At 34.5% G+C, this 27,053-nt stretch overlaps 1 protein-coding gene across 2 annotated transcripts in view; it reads right to left on the bottom strand.

The window, feature by feature from the left end:
- Positions 1–26,765, bottom strand: part of LOC149803803 (uncharacterized) — a 363,874-nt gene extending 337,109 nt beyond the window's left edge. For both annotated transcript variants that reach the window (XM_089953611.1, XM_089953612.1), the window contains exon 1: positions 26,386–26,765. In XM_089953611.1, the coding sequence (XP_089809737.1) occupies positions 26,386–26,482 (97 nt within the window). In that variant the 5' untranslated portion in view covers positions 26,483–26,765. The remainder of the gene's footprint in view (positions 1–26,385) is intronic.
- Between the last annotated feature and the right edge of the window lie 288 nt (positions 26,766–27,053).

Here is a 27,053-nt window from a genome sequence, read left to right as displayed (position 1 = left end):
ATGAATATAAAGTAATATAGTGCTATTGTGATATATCAGAGCAGGATGTTTTTTCCAGCAAAGAACACATATTCTTTTTTAAAGTGAAAGGTCCTTGCCTCCAAAAATTAATCTGTTGGTCCCTAATATGATTGCTGCATACCATGGTAAGTATCATGGTACTGTCTGAAAAAACTGCAGCACATTTTGTGTGGTACCAAGATCTACTGGGCAAGTAAACATTTTCAGTATTCACCTAACAGTGGAAATAGATTTTTTTAGAGATTTTCAACCCCAATTTGATCAGAAATGACACCTGCAGAATGTTCACAACCAAAGCAATTTGTTGAAATGTGCATATTTAGATGATGGTAACAACATTTCCCATGTTTCATGGCAGTCCATCAAAAACTACAGGATTAATGAAATCCATCAAACACTGCATTAAGTCACAAGACGAAAACAGGCAATAATCTAACATAAATTACAAGATCAAAGTGATTTGGTGAAATGACAATCTTCATATATTTACCAATTTTCATAGCAAACCATCAAAAACTTGAACATGTTAACAAGCTTGTATCAAATCCTACATTTAAGAACAAAAGGGCAATAACTCTAACATACAATGCAGGAGCAAAAAAATTTTGACGTGCTCTTCTTTAGATGATGTGGATAATATTTACCAAGTTTTATGTCAATCCATCAAAAAAATGTGAGACTAATAAGACTGTTTGCCAGAAAGATGCATGGATACGAGGATTACTATATACAGAGATCTCGGAAATGCTTAATTACGCGTATCTGGAAGCCAATTTTTTATCTGGGACGCAGAAAATCACTGAGGCGGGAGTCCTCTGTACGCATGTAATAGGTGTGTGACAAAATTCAAAGACAGTCCTGCTTCAGCCACCTGCTTTGTGGGAAAATGTGATGATCAATTAGCTGTGCTGATATTTACAATGACAGAATTCAGTGACTGAAAGACCCCTTATTAACATACATGTTGCCATTATAAGAGTACATCTAAAAGAACATAATGCAATAGCTGTGCGGCAAGTTCAAAGGCTCTAACAGGCGGCCGGGTGGGAAAATTTAATGATATTTAGAGTGATTGAATTCAGAGTCAGAAAGACCCAGAGATGTGCATGTGGTCATTTATAAAAGTACATCAAATAAACAACTTTAGCTTTTGTTATTGTGTTAATTTCCGAATGTATCGGAATAATTAGTGCACGAGAATCAAGACATGTTGAGACTTGGACAAAATGCCTTTCGTAAATTTGGATAAGTATTTTGGGGTTAAATTGCAAACTTACGAAGACTGTAACAAGATTCAGAAGAGTGCTAAAGATGCTAGAATTGATAGTTCAGATAGGACACTAGCTACATGTAAGAAAGTGTGTGATACCTAGCTTAGTGTTTGCAATAAGTCCTTACTTGGATTGACAAAATTCAGTATCATTCTGATGGATGAACAAGAGCTATTTAAAAGGTATTTTGACTGACCATACTTTTTTTTAAATGCCCCTCGCCTTAGCCCGGTTATTTCTAGTGTTGTAGCAAAATGTATTCATCAATAGATCAGTAGCTAGGCCTAGTTTTAATATCAATTACGTTGACAAACAAACTCTTGCCCATTCACAAGCATATGTTTTGATAGCTGATTGACCATTAACCGTTTTCCGAGTAAGGTAGCAACTATCAATTTCCTGCATGATATCCTTTGATAATAAAAAAACAAACATGTGTTTTAAGATCAGAATCGGTGATCTGGATATATACTAACTGCCTCTTGTACATTATTTCGTCACAAAATTAGTCTGAAAATGTAAGTGAACCAGTAGGCCTAACGGCAAGTAATGGCGGACTTCGCTAAGTCTGGGATGTACCAGTTTATTAGATTGTCTGTTTTCATAAATCATCGGGCAAACATTTTCAGAAAAATATACAAATAATTGAAAACAAAGCCAAGGCATTATTTTATTAAAGATTTAACTTTAAACTGCAAATTATGTAGGTCAGAAACGTATAGAACAATGCTGTGTTGTGGAATTCGCAAGATGCACTTCAAGGTTTAAGGTGTTTTCCGACTTGACACATATTTGCAAATTTTATGGTGAAAAAAATAGCAAATCAGGTACTATTTAACCATTGCCTAAAATTATTACAAGGACGTAGACAAAAAATAAACCATCAATTTGCAATCCTGTCAATGAAGCTATAGTAAAGTGAGTGATTACATTAAGAAAACCTCTCCATCTAAAAATAGATGCACTCATGTCTGTCTTGATTCTGTAGGAAAGAAGGGACTCCAACTTTTGATGGTGGGACTCCTATTTTTACCAAAATAGGAGTCCTGGCCTCCTAGTTTTAAAATCATAGCGAGACCTCTGTATATACCTCCACCTCCAAAGAGGCCGAGGCTACAACAGAAACGGAAGCCACCGCAAATATGTCTACATCTTTTTTATACCACAGTATACTCAGATGCGATCCAACTGCAAACAACAGATACCCTGATCTGCTGTCCCATAATGCACTTGTAGATCAGGGTCTATGTAGTTTGTAATACTGATTACTCCTAACAATCTGCAAAGACCCAGATCTGCCAGTGAATTACGTGAAAGCAGATCTGGGTCTGTACAGTTTGCAGCTGGATTCAACCGATAAGTGAGTACATACAGTACTTCTGAATATCCACCCAATACTGAGCTGCATCCCAGACCTAAAAACCTTGTCTGGTCATCTACTCATTCATGTGAAGCAGCATTCCAAATATGTTTATTATGATTTGACAAACTAATCAGTGTACATAGAGCTTGGGTTAAAAGACTGAAAACCAACTGACAACTGTACAGACAGATAGATGGACCAATATCAAGTACATGTATTATCCACAAATTGTGGATATATACCAATACCAGTCAAGACTGACAACACCAGATTTACATATATGTATTAGAATGTACAATGAAAACAGACATCACAAACTTTTTCAAGCAATTTATGTGAAAGTTCTCAAAATCAATCATTTTTATATTGCTTTTTAAAAACTCAGAACTTTTATTTAACATTTGAAGTGTATGCTGAGATTTCATAAGATTATGTGACTTGTGCACATTATCAAAAAGTTTGTAATTAAACCTCAGACAAAAGAACATTCTTCAATACATATATGATGAATACATATATGATGAATACATACATGATGAATACATATATGATGAATACATACATGATGAATACATATATGAATACATGTATGATGAATACATACATGATGAATACATATATGATAAATACATACATGATGAATACATATATGATGAATACATGTATGGTGAATACATACATGATGAATACATACATGATGAATACATACACGATGAATACATGTATGATGAATACATACATGATGAATACATACATGATGAATACATATATGATGAAGTTCTTGATTACATGACAACAGTTTTTAACCCAGTAAAACTCATCTCTGATATTTCACACTCATTCACACTAAACTGCACCTGCAGACTCTGATAAGAGGGACCAAATCAGGTAAATGCATTATAAACTGGATGCAACTGAGGGTTATGTACAGATATAACATGCATTAGGGGGTACTTTATCTGTCGGCAAGATATGATCAATTAATAGAATGGTGAAGAAACGAGATACAGCACACACAATCTCTGCAACGATATCCTTTTATCCAGAGTATTTAAAAAGATAATACCATAAGGAAAGATCTCTCTGCAGGATTTTGAATATGGAAGTCTGGGACAGCAACACACTTTACACACTTACTTGTAAGTCAAGTCCAACTGCAAACTGTGCAGACCCAGATCAGTCAGTCCATTATGCTATGACAGATCTGAATCTCTGTTGTTTGTAGAGTGACTCAAGTTATGAGTACATATGGTACACAAATTTATCACACATAAAAACCCACAAAACAGTGTTTACAACAAGGTAGACAATATTTGAAAACTGATTTCAGAAACGTGAAACAAAAGGTCAAGGAAGCAGGGACTTTGCTACAGACAGGGACTCTCACCTGAAAGAGAGGGACACTGCCAACATTTTACAATGTATACTACTATATATGGATAAAAAAAAATAAGGTTGAGCATTCATCTTACTAGCATATGTTTCTCATTATCACATCGTTATTAAAATAACTATGCAATCAACGTTGGTTTATTATGTATAAAATATCGTGGGCATCATAACTTCTGCTGTCCATGCTGAAAGACATACTGCATTCGGGAGAAATGCATTAATATCACTCTTATTTTAAATTTTCCCTCCATTTTTCAAAGAAAAGGTGGAAATTATGTGATATTACATGCCTATCTATGTATGTATGCCAATTGTTGAACAACTACTACACTGTTTGACATGGACTTTAAACCATGGATTTGTACACATGTTGAAGGTTTTAGAATTTCCGTTTGACATGGACTTTAAACCATGGATTTGTACACATGTTCAAGGTTTTAGAATTTCCGTTTCACATGGACTTTAAACCATGGATTTGTACACATGTTGAAGGTTTTAGAATTTCCGTTTGACATGGACTTTAAACCATGGATTTGTACACATGTTCAAGGTTTTAGAATTTCCGTTTCACATGGACTTTAAACCATGGATTTGTACACATGTTCAAGGTTTTAGAATTTCCTTTTGACATGGACTTTAAACCAAGGATCTGTACATGTGTTCAAGGTTTTAGAATTTTGCACACATCCCCACCCCTGGTCAAGCTATATCTAAACATTACTGTAAAAAGCTGCTGCAAAATATTTGTCTGCATTCTGTTATATCTGGTAATGTCAATGCGAAAAAGTACAGTATCACATCACACAAATAAAACTGTGATAACGGGGGGGGGGACTCCGGATTAGTACACCAAAATTATCAAACTTGCATATTATCTTGTCAGAAAGTACAATCCAGCAAAGATCTGCATGTTTTGCAAAATGTGTTTCAAGTCTGTTACAATTAGTAATAATGTAAAAGATCTGCGAATATTTCTATTCATAGTCAAAAGTCCACAGGGACTTAAAGGAAGCTCCTGGATTTAAATTAAGGAGTCTTGAAACCACATCTGTTATGCAGCTACATCATAATGGTTTTCATCTACCAAACAGCTGACACTCAACATCATACTATTTTGACTTTAAATTGGATTTCCCTGTTTTTTCAGAGATGTAAAGGTCATACTCTATAAACCTGCGCAGTGAAACAAATCTTCAGCTGCAGTCTTCACTGAAACAAATCTTCAGCTGGAGTCTTCACAAGCTGTGTACACCAGTAAATCTAGAGGCCATCTCAGTTTTATAATAAAGCAGGTCATTTTAAGTCTTCTAATTGAATCAATCTCAAGACTTAACCTACTTTTGTCAAGAAGCTGGTCATTTTAAGTCTTCTAACTGAATCAGTCAATCTCAAGATGTAACTCACTTTTGTCATGAAGCAGGTCATTTAATGTCTTCTAACTGAATCAGTCAATCTCAAGATAACTCACTTTTGTCATGAAACAGGTCATTTTAAGTCTTCTATTTAAAATTTGCAATGATGCCAAATTTGCAATAGTTATTTTATATGTTTAACTTGTTACAAAGTGATTATTTAGAAAATCTTGAAGATAAGTTAGATGCACAAATAATAAACATTTTTAAGTCTTATTGTGCTTGCAACCACTAAAACAAGAAAAATACCTGAAATATGTTCATGGAACCTGGATACCCCACAACAGTGCTGAAAATGGATTTTAAACAGAATACTTAAGTCTGTGAACAGATGGATACAGTAACCACATTATGCCCAACCAGGAGGATCATAGTGTGGCACCCAAAATTGATACCCTCCAATAAATAGTCCAATTTCAACCTTCTCAGAAGCTGTTCTAGTTTTGGTTTTAATTTAAAGTGACAAAAGCCGAAGTGGCAGATGGCTCATTAACACATTAACCCCATGTGACGAGTTTAAGTGACAGGAGGTAGTAGCCTACAGCCGCGCTCCGTAGCATCAAGGTCATGTACGATACACTAAAGTGGTTGGTATTATAGAAAGGTAGACAGATGTAGCTCTACAATGATACCAAATAATCAGGAATTTCAAGTTGCACTACAAAATACAGATGGAAAAGCCTCATTTTTGGGCTCAATTTTTTTATACCCAAAATTCGCCCGTGGTTGGAATCAGATTTTGTATCCGGATTTTAGACTTTTTGGTCTCAGATCTAAGGCAAACTGGTATGAACTGCAAACAGACAGATGAACCTTTGCAAAAAGTAGGATAAGATGGGCATATGGAATAAAGAGTGGTCTTGATACGAAAATAATGGGTCCGTTAAACTAAAAAAAAAGAACTCCAACCTTTACCCTTCTGCTCATGCGAGAGCCAAATAGCCAGTGATAAACAATGTTTCTAACATAACTAGGCAGTATGTTATTGGAAGATCACTGGAAGTTTTTTTTTTTTTCATAATGTATTCATAAATAGCTTTCAAAATGTGTTTCCTGCTTGAATTTCAAATCTCAAGGGGTTCATGTGCTAATAACATAATTACACTGAAAAACTCAAAGTACTTTTTCATTATGGCTACATACTATAAACAATACCAAAATTTAACAATTTATTCCCTGTGATCTATTCCAGGATGTACACGAGACATTCTCAGATCTGTAAAAAAAGACTACAGCAAAATCAGGAAAATCCAAGAAGACTGTGCATACCTTTATTTTTTGCCAAAACTCTTATTGCCAGTATATTTTCAAAATGCCCCCTGTCCATTTATCAGCTCTGGAATAAAACTGCTTCCATATGCTTATACGTGTTTTCTGAATTTCTTTAAATGGATCTTTTTCTTTTTCACACATACATTACCAACAGTTGCACACAAGTGATTACTGAACCCCTTCTGCGAGAGTGTTCAGGATAACATTGAAACTCAGCTGGCATGAAAATGTTCTTTGAATGTGAGAAATAATGGATTTTTTCAAATGCCATTATTCCACTGATTAGAGGACTTTCAAAATACATTTACTGGAAAATGGATAACTGCATTGGTTATTTACCATTGTTCACATATGACTCAATCTGGGGGACATACTTCTAAATCTCAAAACAAATAAACTCAGAAACATTGCAACATTACTGCAGTGTTTGCTTTCAATGTTGCAGCTTCCTGACTAGGTGTAACATTACAATAATAATAATATTAACAATGAGAATATATCATGACTGAAAGAGCCTGGGATCACTAAGAAATGTGGATTTTTTTTTAGATAACTATGGAATAAACATCATCTGAGAAAATAAAAAAGCCGAAACAACATTCACTGCTCCATGCATAAGGCTCTTCTTTAATGCGTAACAGCTGGGCTAGAGAGATAAATCATGCAGCAAGGCAAAGAGTGTGCTGGAATTAAACAGTAACCCCTCAGATTGCTACATTACCAGATGATAATGAGTAAAGGGTGATGTAGCTTCCATTCAAAATTTAATCACTGAAGCTCATCTTGTCAATGAGGTAATCATATTATCCATTAAATTCCCTGAAGTTGCTGCATCCTGAAATATTGACTTATTGACCTATTTCTAACTTAGCACTCATTCAGATGTCATCTTGTAAGTAATTTCACTGCAAAAGCAAAATGATTCTGTGAAACTGGAAAGCAAACTACGTTTTGTCTTACAGATTGATGATAATGCTAAAGACTAAGCAGCTACCCTGCAACATTATTCTGTCCTGTTAAGTTAGGATGAGTCAGTTCACTGAGGATCTACCATATGTTATAAATCCTACAGCTTCAGGTTTCAGTTTGTTTTGAGATACTCTATATATTGTTTATAAGACCACTCCAACTTCAAACTGTACAGGCATTGGATATGCCATTGCATAATGCGCTGCCAGATATGGGTCTGTGCAGTTTGTTAGGAGTAATCAGTTGAACAAACAAGACAGACCATGAGGTCTTCAGGTGATAGCAGATCAGGAACCTTGTCTGAGGGTTGACTTGACTTATTAGCAAGTATATATGGTATGAGTAATTCAAAATGACTGTTAAACAGGAGTAGATTATTTTTTTATCATTATCTGATGGACTGCCATAAACTGAAGTGAACTATTATCCAGGAAAAGTGCTGCAGACTGAACACAAAGTATAAAGATTCTAAATGATAAACTCGACTGACTAATAATGTTTCATAATATTTTATGCACATGAATGTTAGTCATGGAACCTAGAATGTGAAATAAAACTGCAGTTCCATAACTTATCTATAACCATACCAAGTACTGGTAAAAAGATCTGAAGAGCCTTTACAAGCAGTTTCAAGGATGACAACCCAGGCATTGGCTATTCATTATGTCCCTTTGTTCTTCAGTACCTTGGACTGTTCAGTATCTGAGCTCACTATGTGCAAAAGTGGATAAGGTCTACAGCAAAAGTGACCAACTCATTTGCTATGGCAGGCCAGATTTGATATAAATGTACTTCACTGGGACCATACTTGTCATGAACTATGATAAGCATACAAATTACACTAGTAAGATGGGTCTTCAGTGGCTCTCCAGGTTACAGATCACTTCCATCTCACCACTGTCTGCATGGGTTCAAGTCTTGGGCTTGGCCAATGTAGGTCCATGAGAAAGCTTGCCAGCAGATTACATGAGGGGTTTCCAGGTTCTTCCTCCACTAGTTATACTGACTACCATATATAGCCTATCTTGTGCTGAAAAAAGGCCTTAACCCCATAACAACAACCAATGACAAAGACCTAATCTGCAAGCTGGACTAATGAGTATAGCTGGCCACATGTTTGACACCCCTGGTCTACATCATCAAAGACTGACCATGTTTTACTTAACTGACGTAGGTATCAGTAGTGAAGAACAACCATGTAATATCTGGTGCTACAACAATACACAAGAAGTCTGAAAACATGTAACCAGAAAACCATACACCTTTCTTAAATAATTAAATCGCTCATACAGCAAGCTTTAAACTAAGACAAATTTAAGCATAGCAATTACATTCTTAATGATTAAAGGCATTTCATATCTTAAAAGAAATAGAAACAATAAAGGTAGGAATTTGATCTAAATAAGGCACACACAAATTGTTTCTAATCAGCCAACCATCTCTCTTTTTCTATGCCAAACCAAAACAATCCCCCCCTCCATTTCACAGGTATTTCAAATTAAATGTAGAACATGCTGTCAGCCAAATTAAAATACAGACAATTAAAAAGTAGTTCACACTTTTTGTTTCTTTTCTCATCACAATTTAGACCTGTGGGATCATGTGCGACAAAACCATATATCCCACACAAAAAGGTTGTAATAAATCTAATAAATAATAATCTAAAAGTAAAGCTGTTTATTGTTCTAGCAACAGCAGATCAATGTTGTGTCACAGCTGTGGAAAATTGTACATAATCATAATTTACAATTTCAAACTTGTTCCAGCTAGCTAAGCTACTGCAGCTATGTTCAGACAGCAGACTGGAAGGGGATTCTCACTACAGAACAATATTCATACACATATAAGGAAGATAATAAGCTCAGAACAATCAACAGATTAATGCTTATAGAACTAGAAGCAAAATCTTTCAAAGAATTTGATTTCAATAGGGATCTTACAGAGTGGAGCAAGAAAGCAAGACGGATATTTTAGTCTTATGTAAATAGTGAACTATAGCTATTTCCTTCTCTCTCCTTAATTTTGTGACAAGGGGGAAATCCCTCCTTATGATGAAAATGATGAACTTCTAGGTGCATCTCTCCATTCATTCATTACATACATATATATATATATATATATATATATATATATATATATATATATATATATATATATATATATATATATATATATTGCTATGGATAATTGTATTTTGTACTTAACCTTGTCCAAATGACGTTCACTGTGTTCCTGACTACATACTGATGTTTTTTTTTTATTTTGAAAGCAAATAATACATAGGTAATATTTTTATAGAGTGTGGGTTTAATATTAAGATCATTATGTTGGTCTGAATCAAAAATATTATGTTTACCATGTTTTTTATTATAATTTTAATAACAGACCTCGTCTAATTATAGCTTGCAATGTCTGGAAATGAACTTTTAGGTTCTTATTTTGCATCTTACTTTTCTATATAATCTTGTTAGCTTGAGAAATTATTCATTCCTATGATAACATCTGAAGCAGTCTTGTTGTGTTCAGTATTTCATTTGGGCTGGAATTACTCCAATTATTATTCTCTGGAATTACAAAGTGTTCAGTAATATTCTTGGACAGACATTAACTTGGAATTCAAGTGAATTCAAACAAGGATATCTTGGATTATATTTTTGTGATCACACTTCAGGTCATTGGTACATTAGTACACGCACATCAACGCCTTCAGCTTTGGATTTCATTTGGAATACGACTGAAATTTAATTGGAATTTAATTCACTATGACTGGTGATAAAACATTTTGGACTATTTGAGATATAATTCACACTACTAAAGTTCTTTTAATTTTTCACTTTGTATTCTAGGGAAATAAATTATTTGTTGAAGTTTTCAAAACTTGTTGGATTTTGCTGTTTTCTATTGATTAGTTTAAGACCATATAATTGTAATAGCAATGGTTGGACTCATAATGATGCTGAAGTTGGGGACCAAGACTGCAGTATGTACTGAACCATAGTATACATAATTCCGCACGCAAGAATGACCAAATAATATACGACTGTGGGATGGGTGGTGGTGGCATAATAAACCAAATTGCCAGTAAAATGTTCACATACAGTAACAATGTTTTAGCTGTGGTCTGAAATTGCTCCAAACACATATGTAATGAACCATGGTGCAGCTAGAATGACAGAAAATTCCCTGATGTTATTTATGTGTAATGTTATGTATCTGAGAACGGATATAAACAGAATGCCAGTCAAACTTGTGGTAACAATTTTAGTTTATGTTATATATATTTTTTACTTCATGTTATTTGTACAATTAATTTTATCAATTAATGTTTTAAAAAGTAAATAAAGATTTAATACTAAGCTTCATGTTATTTCTTTTTTACCGATATAGTTAAACATGTGACAGACCAATTCAATCACAATGGTTTAATTTTGGCCATGTGGTCCATAGCAGTTCAGTCATACCTGGAATTGCATAAATTTGTATCGATGGGTGTTGTAATTAGAGCTGTATAAATTCTCCTCCAGAAAGTAATGATAGATAAGTGTTTGCAAAACACACTTGTCCCAACTGCATACTCTTAGTCCCAAAAATTAAACAAAAATGTTTAAAAATTACAACATCAGCATGAGGTTGTTGATTTCCCACAAATTTTTGTCCTATGTTCACCAAAAAATGAAAAATATACCTAATACACTCTTCTTTTATATAGTGCGTGTTCATTAACTTTTACACTGACACTAGCAATGTCCAAGATTGGTGAATGAGATAAAAATTCAAAGACAGCAATTAGCATCCATTTTAAAACAACATATTTGAAAGAATGAAGCAAATAATTGATATATCAATGCATCAATATTTTTTCCGTGCCGATACTCATATCGATAAAAAGTGAAGAATCAATACAAAATTATACTTAACTTATATAAGCTACTTTTATCATGATCAGACATGAATAATTATTACATGTAGTAGTTTTGCCTCTTTTATTTTTAAATTGAAACTTCATCTGAAATAGCTGTAGCAGTCACATGCATTTATTTATGTCAGCAAAAAATACAATTTTTGACAACATCCACTTGCTTTCCAAAAGTTAGGTGAAAAACTCACATGATTTGAAATCCCCACCTCCACTTCTTCTCCATGTAAGATTTAGGTACTTTACTAATCATTTAACAACCACTTTTGCTGTTTTTTCACATCTTGTTTTCTTTGTGTGTCCTCCTAATATGGAAGATAGAGGTCACATTGTCCCCTGCCCTTTTAAACATATGCACAACACTGAGACAAAAATATAATCAATTTATTTATATATTCATAGCAAATTTCATTTGCCTACCCAATGTAGTTTTTGCTAAATATACTAAGAAAGCTTTTGTTTAGAAAGTCTTTTTGCAAAAAGTTTACATCCAAATGGTTGAAAAATGTGCATCTGAAAAGAAAATTTAAAATTCTTTAAAAATGTAATTAGGTCATCTAAAAATAAAAATATACCAACAAAGTTTAATAGATCTACCTCACGTTTTATATGCTTTGTTGCGCTAACAAACTTTTATCAAAAATGTCTGATGAGGTTTTTGTTTTGTATTCTTTTACACTTAAAGTGAAACATGTAAAAGAAATTAACTGCCATACTTACCTGAAATTAACCTACCACATATCCTTGCTTATAGGTCAATTCAAACTGCAAACAACAAAGCTTCAGATCTGCCGTAGCTTAATGTGTCTGCAGATCAGGGTCTATGTTGTTTGTGCTACTGATTACTCTTTACAAACAATATTGACCCAAATATGCCAATGCATTATGTGAAGGCAGGTCTGGGTCTGTGCAGTTTGTCTGTCTTATAAGTGAATATAGATAATATGTCTACTTGTGACAATGATGACATGTACAGCTCTGCACTGATTAGCTTTTATGGTGTCATGTTATAGCATATCTGAGATAGGCATGGGAACATAGAGAGCAATAAGACAATGTCCCCTACCATTATCATAGTGGGGCCATTAATAGATTCTTCCAAAAAAAGAAACAAAACAAAGCACTATAAGTACTTGCATATAAGACAAGTCCAACTGCACAGACCCAGATCTGTCACCAAATAATGCACCAGCAGATCTGTGTCTGTGTAATTATTTAGAAGTAATCCATAGAACAAATAAAACAGACCCAGATCTGTAAGGTGCATTATGCCATAGCAGACTTTAGCATCGTTGTTTGCAATTTTACTGTACTTATAAGGGAATATATATGGTACTATATACAGGAAATGCTGCTCATATATGTAATGTGTTAATTTTGAAATTACATGCAAATCTTCAATTTAAAAAAATGAGAACTTGAAAAGATCAAAACAAATTAAGACCTTATGCCAGCATGAAATATTAAGGTATGGTAAAATGAGAAGTTTACAAGGAAGTTAAGCCAGTTGTATAAGACTAATTTCCAACCATACTACTGGGTCCTTATTTCTGTCCCTGACTTTTCCCAGACAGGATAGAGTCAAGTATGATTTAATGGTATAAAAGAAGTTCCCTGCATCCCAATATTGCAATACAAGCGTAAGTATACAATTCACCCTGTTGCTTTTGAACCATTCACCTAATGGTCTACATATAGCTGTTATACCATATATAGTTATGAGCTTACACTAGGGTAAGTTCACCACCTGTCGGGAGCTGCAATAAATGTTGTTGAAATATGGAAACACAGTCTGTACTGATTTGGTGAACCTGCCTCAAACTTAGCTTACAACTGACTTTGAGGGATCCCTGTGGACGTCAAACTGATCAAACATCCAGGAAAGCAGCTGCTGCAATTTTTCTTATTGAGTTTAAATACTGAATTTGGGATGTTTCCAAAGGCAACAAAAGACGCTTCATTCATTTTGTATACATTTACATTGATTTTGAATGGTCTTTAGTGCCACCAAGAAATTTTTAAAACTCGTTTTAGTTTGGGCCATCTGCTGCCCTAGACTGGTTTGGTTTGAACTTTTTGGCACAGCAACACAGTGAAGGTTACATTATGCCATGGAAAACAAAGTGTCTTGCCAACGGATACAGCACAGTAACCAATCCAGGCCAATCCCACCTTTCACAGATACATGTATGTAAATCTGAAGTATGGCATTTTTCTGATGTATGTACCTTAAGTATGATGGCATGGATGGGGTTTGGGGAACCCTCCTATGTCTTTCAAACAAGGCATTTTTATTTTTCTAGCAATACTCATGTGCCTGTGTGCATACACTGCTATGCTAATGCATACAATGGACATAAATATATGAAAATTTTAAAACTCTGACAATGAACACAATGTTATTGAAGCCCCTCCCGAAATGTTTTACCTCCCCATTAAAAAAATGGCAAAAGTTCAGTTCTTCTACAAGTCTCTATCCTTAAATCATGTTGAAACAATTACGGTATGCTATAATGCATTTGTGAGTTCTAACAGTTTTTGGTAGGGAGTCCAAAAGTGCTTCAGGATGCCTAACTCTGGCTCATGATTTAGCAAAACTTGTAACAATCAAGTCCAATTTTCAGCCACTTCAATTTCCAGATTCAAAGTAGAAGTTTCATTTAATTTTCATCTCTCATACTAAATATTTAGAATCAAAGTCTATGACTTTTAGTTCAATCAAGACCAGGATTCAAATGTAAGAAGTAATCAGTAAACAAACAGCAAAGATGCTGATCTGCAAGGTGTATTATGCCATGGCAGATCAGGATCTTTGTTGTTTGCAGTTTGATTTGACTTAATAGTGTATTTACAGTACATGAAGATCATTATACCTGATACTCTGCACAGGCCCTGATATGCTAGCACATTATGGGCTGGTAGATCTGGGTCTTTGCACTTTGCAATTGGATGTGACTTATATGCAATTATTACATGTTCTTGCTCTTCATGTCACTACTGGAACTCTGACCAGGCCTAATTAAGCCTGACATGCACATGGCTCCATGGCTCACTGACCAGGCCTAATTAAGCCTGACATGCATGCGGCTCCATGGCTCACTGACCTGGCCTAATTATGCCTGACATGCACGCGGCTCCATGGCTCACTGACCAGGCCTAATTAAGCCTGACATGCACCCGGCTCCATGACCAGGCCTTATTATGCTGACATGCACACAGCTCCATGGAAAATTGAAACAGACCTGCACAAAATAGATGTTATAATTACATATTGTCATATATCTTGAAACTGATTACTATCGGAAACTTCTGCATGACTTATGTTATCTGTAATTAAAACTGCTGTGCAATGCAAAAAAACATTTTCTTTTAATACACAGTACAAAGAAACACCTTAATTGTAGAGAAAAACCTGGAATCTCTACTAAGGTATATATATATATATATATATATATATATATATATATATATATATATATATATATATATATATATATATATATAGACACACAGTGTGTGTGTGTGTATATATATATATATATATATATATATATATATATATATATATATACACACACACATACATACATACATACATGTATATATATACTCGCTTATAAGGCAAGTTGAACCACAAACTGCATGGACCCAGATCTGCTGTCACATAATGCGTCATTAGATCTGGGTCTCTGCAGTTTGTTAGGAGTAATCAGTAGAACAAGCAACACAGATCCTAATCTGCAGGCACATTATGCTACAGCAGATCAGGTTCCATTTTGTTTGCAGTTGGACTCAACTTATAGGTGAGCATTCACAGAACAATACATGAATAGGTCATCAAAATGGAGATGTACAGGCTAAAACTGTGGAAACTTCAGACTTAATTTCATGATTTCTGTATGACTTGTGCACTGCAACCAAAACAAATGGAAATTCAGTCATAGATATTATGGTTGATAGGCATTTTAAAAATCGCTGCACAATTTATTATCTTGACTATGGAAGATTTACAATCAAAGAAATCACAATCATGATGGCATCTTCATAATTTACAGAATGCTGCTTTCAGTCTTGTAACTTTCACCTCATGTACTGAAATGAAAGCCAAAAAGTTATGTCTGTGGCACAATTAAAATGTAAAGAAAACACTTCCATTACAATAATCTAAGAGCAACCAGGAATGATTGATCAGGATCAAGGAGCCCGTCAAAACATAAACCCCCCAAAATATAGTACATAAATTCACCCCTAAATATATAAAAAAAATCTTTCTATTAGCAAACCAAACATGGACAAATTGTGCAGATTCTTTCAAAGTCAATCTTCAGAACCATAATATTTTGGAATGACTCCTGCCCCCATGTACAGATTACAACTGTAACGATAAATCAGTACATACTGTTATGGTGATAAAATATAATGTCACACTGTATGATACACAATGAAAATGTTGTTGTTGTTGTTGTAGGGTTTAACGCCATTTTTCAGCACATGATAGGCTATGCATGGCGGCCAGTATTAATGGTGGAGGAAGAACCCGAAAAAACCCAGGGAAGAACCACCGACCCACAAGAAGCCACTGGCAAGCTTTCTCACAATGAAAATGACAAAGTATCAAAATCCACGTACCTGTATGATATATACCACATCAAATCTAATATACATGCATAAAAATGCATTAACTCACCTTCTTTAACTGCAATGGTAGAAACAAAATACATGACTTGGTACAGTGATCAAATAAAGAGCAAGCATATTCACAAATCAAGAACAATGCCAAATGGTACAAATGAAAAATGTCACAATCAAAACACCAATTACACAGCAAAAGGTACATGCATCTAATGACCATAATCTTCCCTTGCACATGAGATATCAGCCAATTAAAATGCATGGAAGGGATCACAGTGTAATGTAATTACATGTATCTAATCATTGTAACATACTAATGACCAATATCAACAAATTCAATGACCTGGGTGTGTTCCTATCTTCCTGACACAACCAATTTCTGATTTGCAATTGTCTTCATGGAATGTGAGACATGTATAAGTAGAATTCTGTGTTTGTAAAACATGCATCCCCTTGCTTGTGGTGATATGCACCCTGATGCTTATGTCTGTTTAGTACATGCAGCTTCCTGTGGGTAGGAACTGCCATGGGGCAAATCTCAGTTGAGTATGTCCATTTGTCTTTTGATGGACTGTGTACAAAGCTGATAAGATATTTATTTCATCACTTGTTCTGGATAAGTAGTTTCAAAACAAATTACCTGTCCAGAATGTCAGTCACTTGCCTATAGTGAATGAGACGTATGCCTTTCAATCCATAGCATGTACAATGTATTATTCTCTTCAAATGACATTTTTCAAACACATTTATTTCTCCATATAATATCAATTTTATCATCACTTATAAAAATATTAGAAAGACTTGTTTGTAATGAATTTAGAAACTACCTACAATCAATTAATTTGCAAATTCACAACAATCAGGCTTCTGTGAAGGATATTTATGCCAGACTACACTAACTAGAATGGTGGATGACTGGTTAACAGCAACAGATCAAGGCAACCTTGTATATATACAGTGTTTCTTGACCTTACAAAGGCTTTTGACCTGGCAAGTCACAAAATCCTGCTAGAAAACATTAGCATACATCAAGTTAACCATGAAAGCTTATCATGGTTTTGATCCTATCTTCAAGGCAGACAACAAGTTGCTATTTTAAACAAACTTTCAGATAAGAAAATGATAAAGTCAGGTGTTCCAAACGGATCAGTTCTTGGACCATTACTCTTTCTGCTGTAAATCAATAATTTACCATATCACACTGAGCTATCCACCACCAATATGTTTACAGATGATACAACATTATACAACAATGGATCAACAGGCCATGAGATTAGCACTAAATTAAGTAAATTATATATTGAGAGAGACAGACAGACATGTTTCATAACTAGGATGTGAACTATGGTCATGTTCATGTCTGATATCTGGTCTAGCATCAAGACAGTTCCTGAAATGTTCATAAGTGTTTTCCAATGGATCTAGAAAGTGCATGGTAATTGTCCTCCAATAATGGACCATTAAATTCCATAAAAGTCACTTTAAACACATAATCAAAATAAGTCTTATTCATCTGGAACTGTTGTTGTAATTTTTATTGTTTTTAAAAATAACAATAATACTAACACCAATTTACAAAAATAATAATAATAATACATGTAATAATAAGTTGACATATAATGTTTGAAAAAATCATTAGCAAGGGTAGAAAAATCCAATGCCAAGAAGCCTGGGAAAGCCAAATGTGAAAGTCCATTTGATGAACCAAAAATCACTATCAAAAAGGTATCATGTCAAAATATTTTAAAAAATGGAAAAAATTTAAGGAATTCTGAAGAAGCATGACTTGAGAATGTTCACTTTTGTCAACACACCAACATATGGTAGTTGTTTCTTTCATTGTTAACTTGAAACAATGACTGCCAAAGATGCTTTTATGCTTTCTCACTGGGTATTTGCTGTGACAGATGTTTCTTCTGGCTAACTTTAGCTAAAGGAATATGGGAAGTCTACGTAATCAAACCAATCACAGTTACTGCTGCCAGTTATATTGGCTATGTGGGGTAATAGCTAACAATTTTTTAATAATCCCACAGTTCAAACACAGGATCAATATTATCAGATTATCAGTAATGTGAACCATAATGAGGTTAGCTCAGATAAGCATAAAATATGGAAAAGTTTCTGGTCAGGATTGGCCAAAAAAGATTCCATCATGAAAAGGAAATAAAATACCTTTTATTCACTTATCTCAAATAGATTAAATAAGTCTGTGAATGTGTGTGACACTTTCTGTTAGCATGTATACTGTTGAGTTTCAAATACTGCAAGCAATATGGAATAACTATAGGTGTATATGTCGAAAGTAGCTGAATAATGTTCATTAAAACAATATTGGGGGCAACTGCAATAATTTACTGGGCAACCAGTTTTTCAAAATTGGTTGCCCAGGGAAAACCATGGATTTCCACACTTTTCTAGCACTGCTATGTACTCCCCACACAAAGATGGCAGCTACTTTTCAACTGATTATGTTGTTGTTGTAAGGGTTTAATGCCATTTTTCAGCACAAGATAGGCTATACATGGCGGCCAGTATTAATGGTGGAGGAAGAAGCTGAGAAAACCCTGGAAAGAACCAACGACCCAAAAGAAGCTTCTGGCAAGCTTTCTCACATACCCACATATGCCGAACCCAAGACTCGAAACCAACGCAGAGAGAGGTGAGATGACAGGGCCCCATTCAACTGATTATAACATACAGTTATACAAAAAATTTGATAACTCCTTAATTATTTAGATACACACTCAAAACTGCACATGGACAGCTGATCTTTCATGGAATCAATTAAAAACGTAACAATTAACATTTATTTGGTTCATAAAGAAGACCAGCACTAATGTAGGTATAATAATAACTAAATCAGAGTTCTCCATGGGATTTTGAAAATTGCAGTCCAGGACTCCCTCCTTGGAAAAAGTTGCAGTCCCAGCCTGCAAAGCATGAGTTGCAAAAACAATACTTTGTTTCCATGCAATAATTCAGAACATTATGTATGTATTCTTGTGTCATCAATATATATACTATCATCAGAATGCTAGCGATCATCATTGTTAAATAGTAGTAGTATAATAAACAAAAGAAAATTTAAGGCAGGTGATAACTGTCATTCACAATGCCTTTACCTTGCCATTCTTTATTTTTGTGTGATGCGGCTTGAAGGAATCAAAAGAGAGATTACATCTTCTTTCCTCAATTATTACATTTTCTTTCCTCTATTACATGTAATTTATTTACCAGTAATTAGCTTAACTCCATTTCAAATCAATAAACTCTCTAAGATGCTGGACAAAGAAACAATCATGGCTGTCAATTCATTTTTAAGCAATACATCATATTTTCTTTAACAAATTAGCCTGATGTACCTGAATGGCAAATAAATGATCCTCAACAGCCTCATGCCAAGTAAATGTTGCATTGTTTCTTAGGTCATCACTGAATTTTTCCTTCCAAAATTAAGATACCATGTGCATAAAGCTAATAATATTCCATTAAATTCTCTTTTTTTCGGGCCCATAGGAATGTCCTATTCCATGATGAATTCACCAAATCTCTCAAAAGTTGTTTTACTTATCGTAACTAGATAACTATTGATTTATGTTGGTCAGCCTCACAAGAACCATCTGCTGCCTTGCAGCTGGCATCAAAGATATTGTGTAAGTTGCCACTGAAAAGGTACACATGATAACCACTCAAAAACTAAAGTTTATCTGTACACGAGACAGAAAAAAATCAGACTAAATCACAATTTATGATGATTAACATGGGAGTTCATATTCCTCACAAATCTGCCAAGATTTAACCTATGCAGCTTCATCTAATCTCATTACAATCAATATAATTTTGATATCTCAAACATTACACAATTGATGCGCTTTGTTGAAACAGTTCCAATAAAAGAGAATTCTAACAACAACAAAATTTACATTAAGAGAACACAGCTGTTGCAATTTTCAAGCTCCAAAAGCTTAATATAATGCATAATTTTATGCAGACTTGGGCAACTAAAAAATAAAACAAGACTCAAACAGTGCCAACTAATTGTACTGGCTTTGGTCTGTTTGAAGTGTTTTGATTGATTGATGATTTAGCTGCAGCTTAACCCAATATGCAGTCCAGTGGTAATTAGAATCCCTGCACAAGCAACAGTTATCAATGACCACTTAACAGTACATATATCGTAGATGTGATATAGAATGTCATTGAATAAATGGATATAGGTAAGATTCCTGCATTCAGTACACCCAGAGGACATGAAGGACAAAGGGTAGATAATGTGATTAAAGCACAAAATTTAGCACTTACCCATCTTGTTTTAAAATAGGAAATAAGCACTTGTCCCAGACTAGCACCTTGCAAAAGTGTCAGATTTCAAAAATAAATTGTCTAAGACGTCAGGCTATGGACTTTTATCAGTCCTAATAGGCGTCACACGCTAGTAAAACCTTTGGGCAAAGTGAATTCTTCCTCATGGATATATTGGGATGGGAAACCAGGCAAAGTGAACAAGGGGTCAAATTTTGTAATGACCATATAAGTTCATCAACAACTGCTGACTTAAGGCCACACAAAAAAAAATTTTTTCCAGTCAGCCAACTGCCCATTTTTTGTTGCCAACCCCAGGCATTCCCCATACCCAACAAAAAACAAAATAAAATTGGTTTATGCATCTAACTGAACTGGTTTAGCCTAGTATTTGCAGTGCTTAGTATATTAAATATACTAATCATTATAATATATATAATGTTCAAAAATAACCCTACCTACCAACCCTAATGTTAAAAGAAGTGCAATAGGAAACACATATATTTTTTTGCCTAATAGCTCTGCAAGTTAAATAGCATTAAAATGATCCAAATACTCATTCTGAAAACACTGCAATGTTCTATGTCAACTCAGAAAAGCTGCTTGATAACTTCATTAAGTTATGCATGTTGATCAATGCCTTAAAAAATTAGGCACCGATTTCCAAAAAGTAGGTGACAAATACTTATTTGAGACAAACCATCTTATCCTGATTTCAGGTGAAATACTGGATGATTTCAAAACTTATTTAAGCATGTGGCTTTTAGTTTTGGGGTTTAAAAATCTTGGGACTTGACTCACTTTCTGCAGGTTTAACATTTGAATGTCTAGCAGTAAAATCATATAAAATGTCAATATTAATCCATGTTTCTGCCCTTGTACTCCAAACATATGAATTTTATAACGAAATTTAAAGGAAGATTAACTATTTTGGGTACAGTACCAATGAGATTCATTTAGGAAACAGGGAGGTAACAAATCTCAACATGATGAAGTCAACTTTACTTCCATAGTATGATGACATGAAATCTCATGAATTAGACAAGGGTCACTATTTTGCCCAAACTGCCCCATTAACATTACCAATGGTATATGTCATATGTGATTATAAAGTGGAGATCTTAACAGTTTTCTTGTTATGACATGTGGGCTGACTCCAAGTTTTCCATGTTATGACACTGGGATAACAGGACATAAACAAAAGTAACTATTTTGCCCTAATACCAGATTAACATTACCCCAGGAATGCATGGTACATGGTCATAGGGTGGAGATCTGTACAGTTTTCAAGTTATGACACTGAGTCCACTGTGATACAAGGACAGTCTGGTCTGGAAATGGGAGCCAAGTGCCTTTCCCATGGACACACAGACAACTGACATACAACCTCTGGAGTGCAAGTCTGATGTCAAGACATTAAATAAGTCAAGTGCCTTGCCCAATGAAACATTGCGATAGCCCATTAGGATGAATCCCATAAAAAACATAAATTCCATACTTAACTTAGTCTTTTCATGCCCAGTAAGTGTATATAATGTTATAGACTGGGGAACTATATAGTTTTCAACTATGATCCATTGGTGGGGTAAACTGTGTGTCAACATTGGCAGCATGTACGAATTAGTTCATGTTTAGTAAATATACACTGTACATGTAGACATGGTTATGAGGCGAGGATCTTAATGGTTTCCAACCCATAAATCCTGGTCTAAACCATTCATTAACTTCATCAGTGTCAGTTGCAAGTATAAATTTTGTTATGTCATGCTCTTTAAGTGCATAAATAAAATTATAGGGCTGGAATCTCAATAATTTCTATACTCAAACATAAAGGCTATGAATACATTTATGCCGCTCCCTCAATAACTCATGCCATCATATCTCACAAACCTTCTTATTATGTAGTGTCAGGTAAGGATCCTATTTTTTAATAATGAAAATATAAAAAATATTACCTCTTTGTTGAATGAAACTTGAATACAATGATCACTTTATTGTTGAAAATGATGGTTAGTGCACAAAAGTTAATATCAACATCATGAAATTTATAAGTTTTAACAAGAAATCACATATTTTGTTAGATATTTAACAAAAATGTTTTCTCAGTACACTGCAAATAATAAAATATGATAAAATGAAAAATTTTGTAAAATGCTTACATGTGGCAGCTTTTAAAGAAATAATTAACATTTTCAGCAATATTTTAAAAGTATTTATTCAGATTCACAAGGATTAGAATATAATAAACTTTCACTGAATCAAACCAACCCTTATTTGGATTCAACCAATGGACATCCTAAGATTCTATACACCCAAAACTCCTCAAATAAAGTGAATGGGTGGACATCCCAGTGACTTCCTATGATGTGACATATGTGCCCAAATGAATAAAATGCATACTTAAGTATAAAACTCATTTTCCTCTTAATTAACAACACACATCAATAGCTGTTAACATCATTAATTACTTGTGTGACACACTTCCATCTGCATTGTAAATATACCATAAAAGCCCAGTGCAAGTAGTGTGATTTGGATTTTTAAGAATTCTTCTGTCATATCGTTACAATGTCTGCAGTGTGGCAGTTTTATAGTGATGTCCAGCATTGAGGCATCACGCCACAGACATGCAGCATCATGTCCCACCCAGTCACATTATCCTGACACCAGGGTGACCATTCCTAACAGTAACCTCTTAATGCTGAGCGTCAAATGAAGCAGCCACTAGTACCATTTTTATATATCTTTGGTATGACTCTACCAGGGTTTGAACCCAAGACCTCCCACATATAAGGCATATGCTTTAACCACTTAGGCCACAGGAGTGGTCTCCCTGTGCAAGTAAGATTAAACAAGCTAATGTTGTTGATTTTCTTTATGTTGACAAGTTGTTTGTTAAATACAAATAGTTTAAACAACGAACCACTTTAATCTTCACTTGAGTAGAATGTGTCAACCTAGATGGTGATTATATTTTAAATGCCTTGTTCAGGTTATCACTTTTCTCAAAGATGGTTAATTTTAAAAGAAGATCATGTAGTAAGATGTATTCTCCCCAAGTTCAAAAGAGGAACTAAACAATGACATTTTTAACAGAATTATTTTTCAGTTTACATCTTGGTAGATGTATGTCCAAGGTGATTATATAACACTAATGCAAATGACCATTCAGTTTTGTATTTTGCTGTCAATCATTGGGTCCCCAGGTAGCCAAGTGGTCTATGGCAAGTCCCTTCACAAATCACTGACAGCTCATCTCTGTCTGCCATGGGTTTAAGTCAAAGCTCAGCCAATGTGGATATATGAGAAAGCTTGCCAGTAGCTTCCTGTGGGTTAGTAGTTTTTGCAGGGTTCTTCCTCCATCAAACATACTGACCACCATATATAACCTATTATGTGCTGAAAAATGGTGTTAAACACACAAAGCCAAATACTTGTATTTGGAGAAGAAGAAAAAACGGAAGAAGCTGAGTAATACTGTATCTGCTAAGGTCTCAACATCAAATAAGAAATGAGATTACAATATAAAGTAGTGCACTGTACTGGCTTAAAGTAGTGCACTGTACTGGCTATGTAGTAAATATTTTGTGCTCTTGGAAGATGCATGGTTACATCACAATACTTGTAAAATTACTAAATATTTGACCGCTCGGTGGCCTATTGGTTAGAGCATCTGCCTCTGATGCAGGAGGTTGCTGTTTCAAACCATGGCCGAGTCATACCAAAGACTTACAAAAATGGTACTAACAGCTGCCTTGCTTGGCGCTCAGCATTAAGAGGTTAGTGTTAGGACTGGTCGGCCTCACAGTGTGTGCGGCATGATGCCCCAGTGCTAGATATCACTATAAACTGTCACAATGCAGACATCATAGCAATATGACTGAAACCTTGTTAAAGCTAAATTAAAAATCTAAATCACACTCACGCTAAATATTCAGAAACTCTGATCTAACACTAAGTAATAGATGCAATTGTTTTGCTTTTATCCATTTCTAAGTGATAATATCCATTGATTTGTATGTATCTATCCCAACTAAAGAAGCATATCATGTATTTGTCAAGTAAACGCAGCATGAAACATCAGATACTTCAAGATAAAGGATAAATAATGTAATCATTGTTCTTTCTCAAGTCAACTTAAACTAAGTCTGAAACTCCACCCCCACACCCACATAATTTTCAGGATTAAACAGGACTTGAAATTAGTGATAGTCCATTAGCCTGAGAGTAGTAGATTTCATAATTTAAACTGTTCCATAGTTAGTACAGTTTTAGTTATCACCCATCAGAATTTTGTGGGAAAAACAAGAAACAATTCAACATTTCTCTGTCAAGTAATGAATGTACCTATACCTTCTGGCTAAAAAGGAATTTATGTGAAATCCTAGACATGCTAAATCTCTGGACATGCCATAACCTTTCCTTCTCTCTCTTCACTGCACAATCTATATAGAAAATGAATGATCTACTAATCTCTAAGATCTATACCTCATTCCATTGCCCCCTGAATACAACAGACATTGTACTAATATGTTCACAACAAAGAAAATTAAAACGATGATAACACATTTTGGGGCTTACAATATATAAGGCAGGGACTTTCCAAAAATGATATCCAAAAAGTTCTAGACCTCCAGATTTAGGAAAGTACATGTAGTAGAACCCCAGCTTGGTCTTATCTTCTTGCATAATGCCTGATTTTGGGATGTGTGTCTTAGTTCAATGAAAGAATCCAAAGTACCATACTCCTCTGTTAGTGTAAAGACATTGATCAACATGCATAACTTAAATTTTGACAGAAATTAGATATTTGTAACAACTCCAATAAGTAAACTTGACATGATTTATTGTGTGCTGTAATACTGAAAGGGATATTGCAGAAATCTTAAGATTCATTGCTCCTGTTTTAATTTAAATCATTAAATGTGATTTGTAAAGAGAGTTACTCTGTAGAATGTCGGTACAAGTTGATTATATAGGATACTACTAAAATATGGATTGAAACCTCCAAGTATGCCATTGGAACATATAACTAATTAATTAAAACTGACAAAAATGATGCATTAAGACATTTGCTTTTTATACAAACTGCCAAGAAGCATGATACTAACATTTTTAACATTTAATATGTGATATAACAAGAAAGTAATGAAAACAAATTTACAACCTGTAACAAAACCAAAAATTAATATAAAAAGGTGTGTGGTCAAAGTGAGCTAAAATCTCAAAATAAATTTTCAAAAAGTTACAAACATATAATGTAGTATAGGTTTACATTTAATCTATAGCACAACACAAACATTTATATTTTGCCTTTTAACACTGAATGTCCAACAAAAAATGATTAATCTACAAGTAATAATTTCGCTTCTTTGTTATTATTTTTTGTTTGTTTGTTGACAAACTGATATGGTAATGTAATAAAAACTCAAAGTAAACAACAACAAAAAATGATTAAGTTAAACGGTAATGTTCTACGGACTATTTTAAAACCTGCGGGACACTGTTAAATAATTCTCTTGAACACAGCCGTACAAGCCACACAGCCTATTTACAATAGTGATTTCTCCGGAGTAAAACAAATTTCATCACTGTCAACAATGACAACTAAATCAAGATTGCTGATCCCTGAGCTACTATATAATACTCTTGAACCTAGTCGTACAAGACACGAAGAATATTTATAAAAGGAATTTCTCCAGACAGAGTAAACCAATTTCATCACTGTCAACAATAACAACTAAATCACCCGTCTCCAGATCCCGGAGTTCGGTATATGTCCCATTTGCATGAGACAAAAATATGGCAAAGTGCTCCGTATAAGTGACTTACTATTTTTCCCTGGCTTCAAAAACTTCTGAAGAAGCTTGTTTAAGTATCCTGCATCCTGATTTCTAACAGTCTGCAACAAATCCTGGTCCTTTCCCATTTATGTTAACGAGAATACACCACAAACTGCCCACGTGAAAAGTTTGCCGGACTTAAATAGAAACCTCTAGCCTACTGTATACACTGAATAATGATTGATAGAACACCTTCTGGTCAATACCTTAATAAAAACTTATATTTTTTTACAAAATATATGCGCACACAGTCTTGACTGTATAACTATATCCATCGAATAACAGTAATCCACAACAGAAACAAATTAAATGAGCCAACAATGTGATCCATTTTATGAACAGTACATTGCTAACTACTTGCTCGGTAGTTCGTTCACCTGGCCATGATGTATATTGTTCCTCGGGGTATTCAATCACATCAAAGATACGCCTGCGTGATCCCAACCAATCAATCTTGATTTTATTCTTAAACACCAATCAATTTTACAGTTATAAATGTCTTCTCTTTTTCGCGCTCATTCGAAAGCTCTCCGTCAATACTCCTGATCATACCTGCGAGGCAATATTTCATTCGCAGAAATAGCCGAGATCGTCAGAATGTTTCGCGCTTAGAGCACCGTACGCCGTCAAGAAGAAGGAAAAATGCCGATTTGTATG

Source organism: Sinohyriopsis cumingii, chromosome 3, assembly GCF_028554795.1.
Source record: "Sinohyriopsis cumingii isolate HCF-2022 chromosome 3, ASM2855479v2, whole genome shotgun sequence".
Lineage (NCBI taxonomy): Eukaryota > Metazoa > Mollusca > Bivalvia > Unionida > Unionidae > Sinohyriopsis > Sinohyriopsis cumingii.
This window is presented reverse-complemented; position numbering and strand designations above follow the sequence as displayed.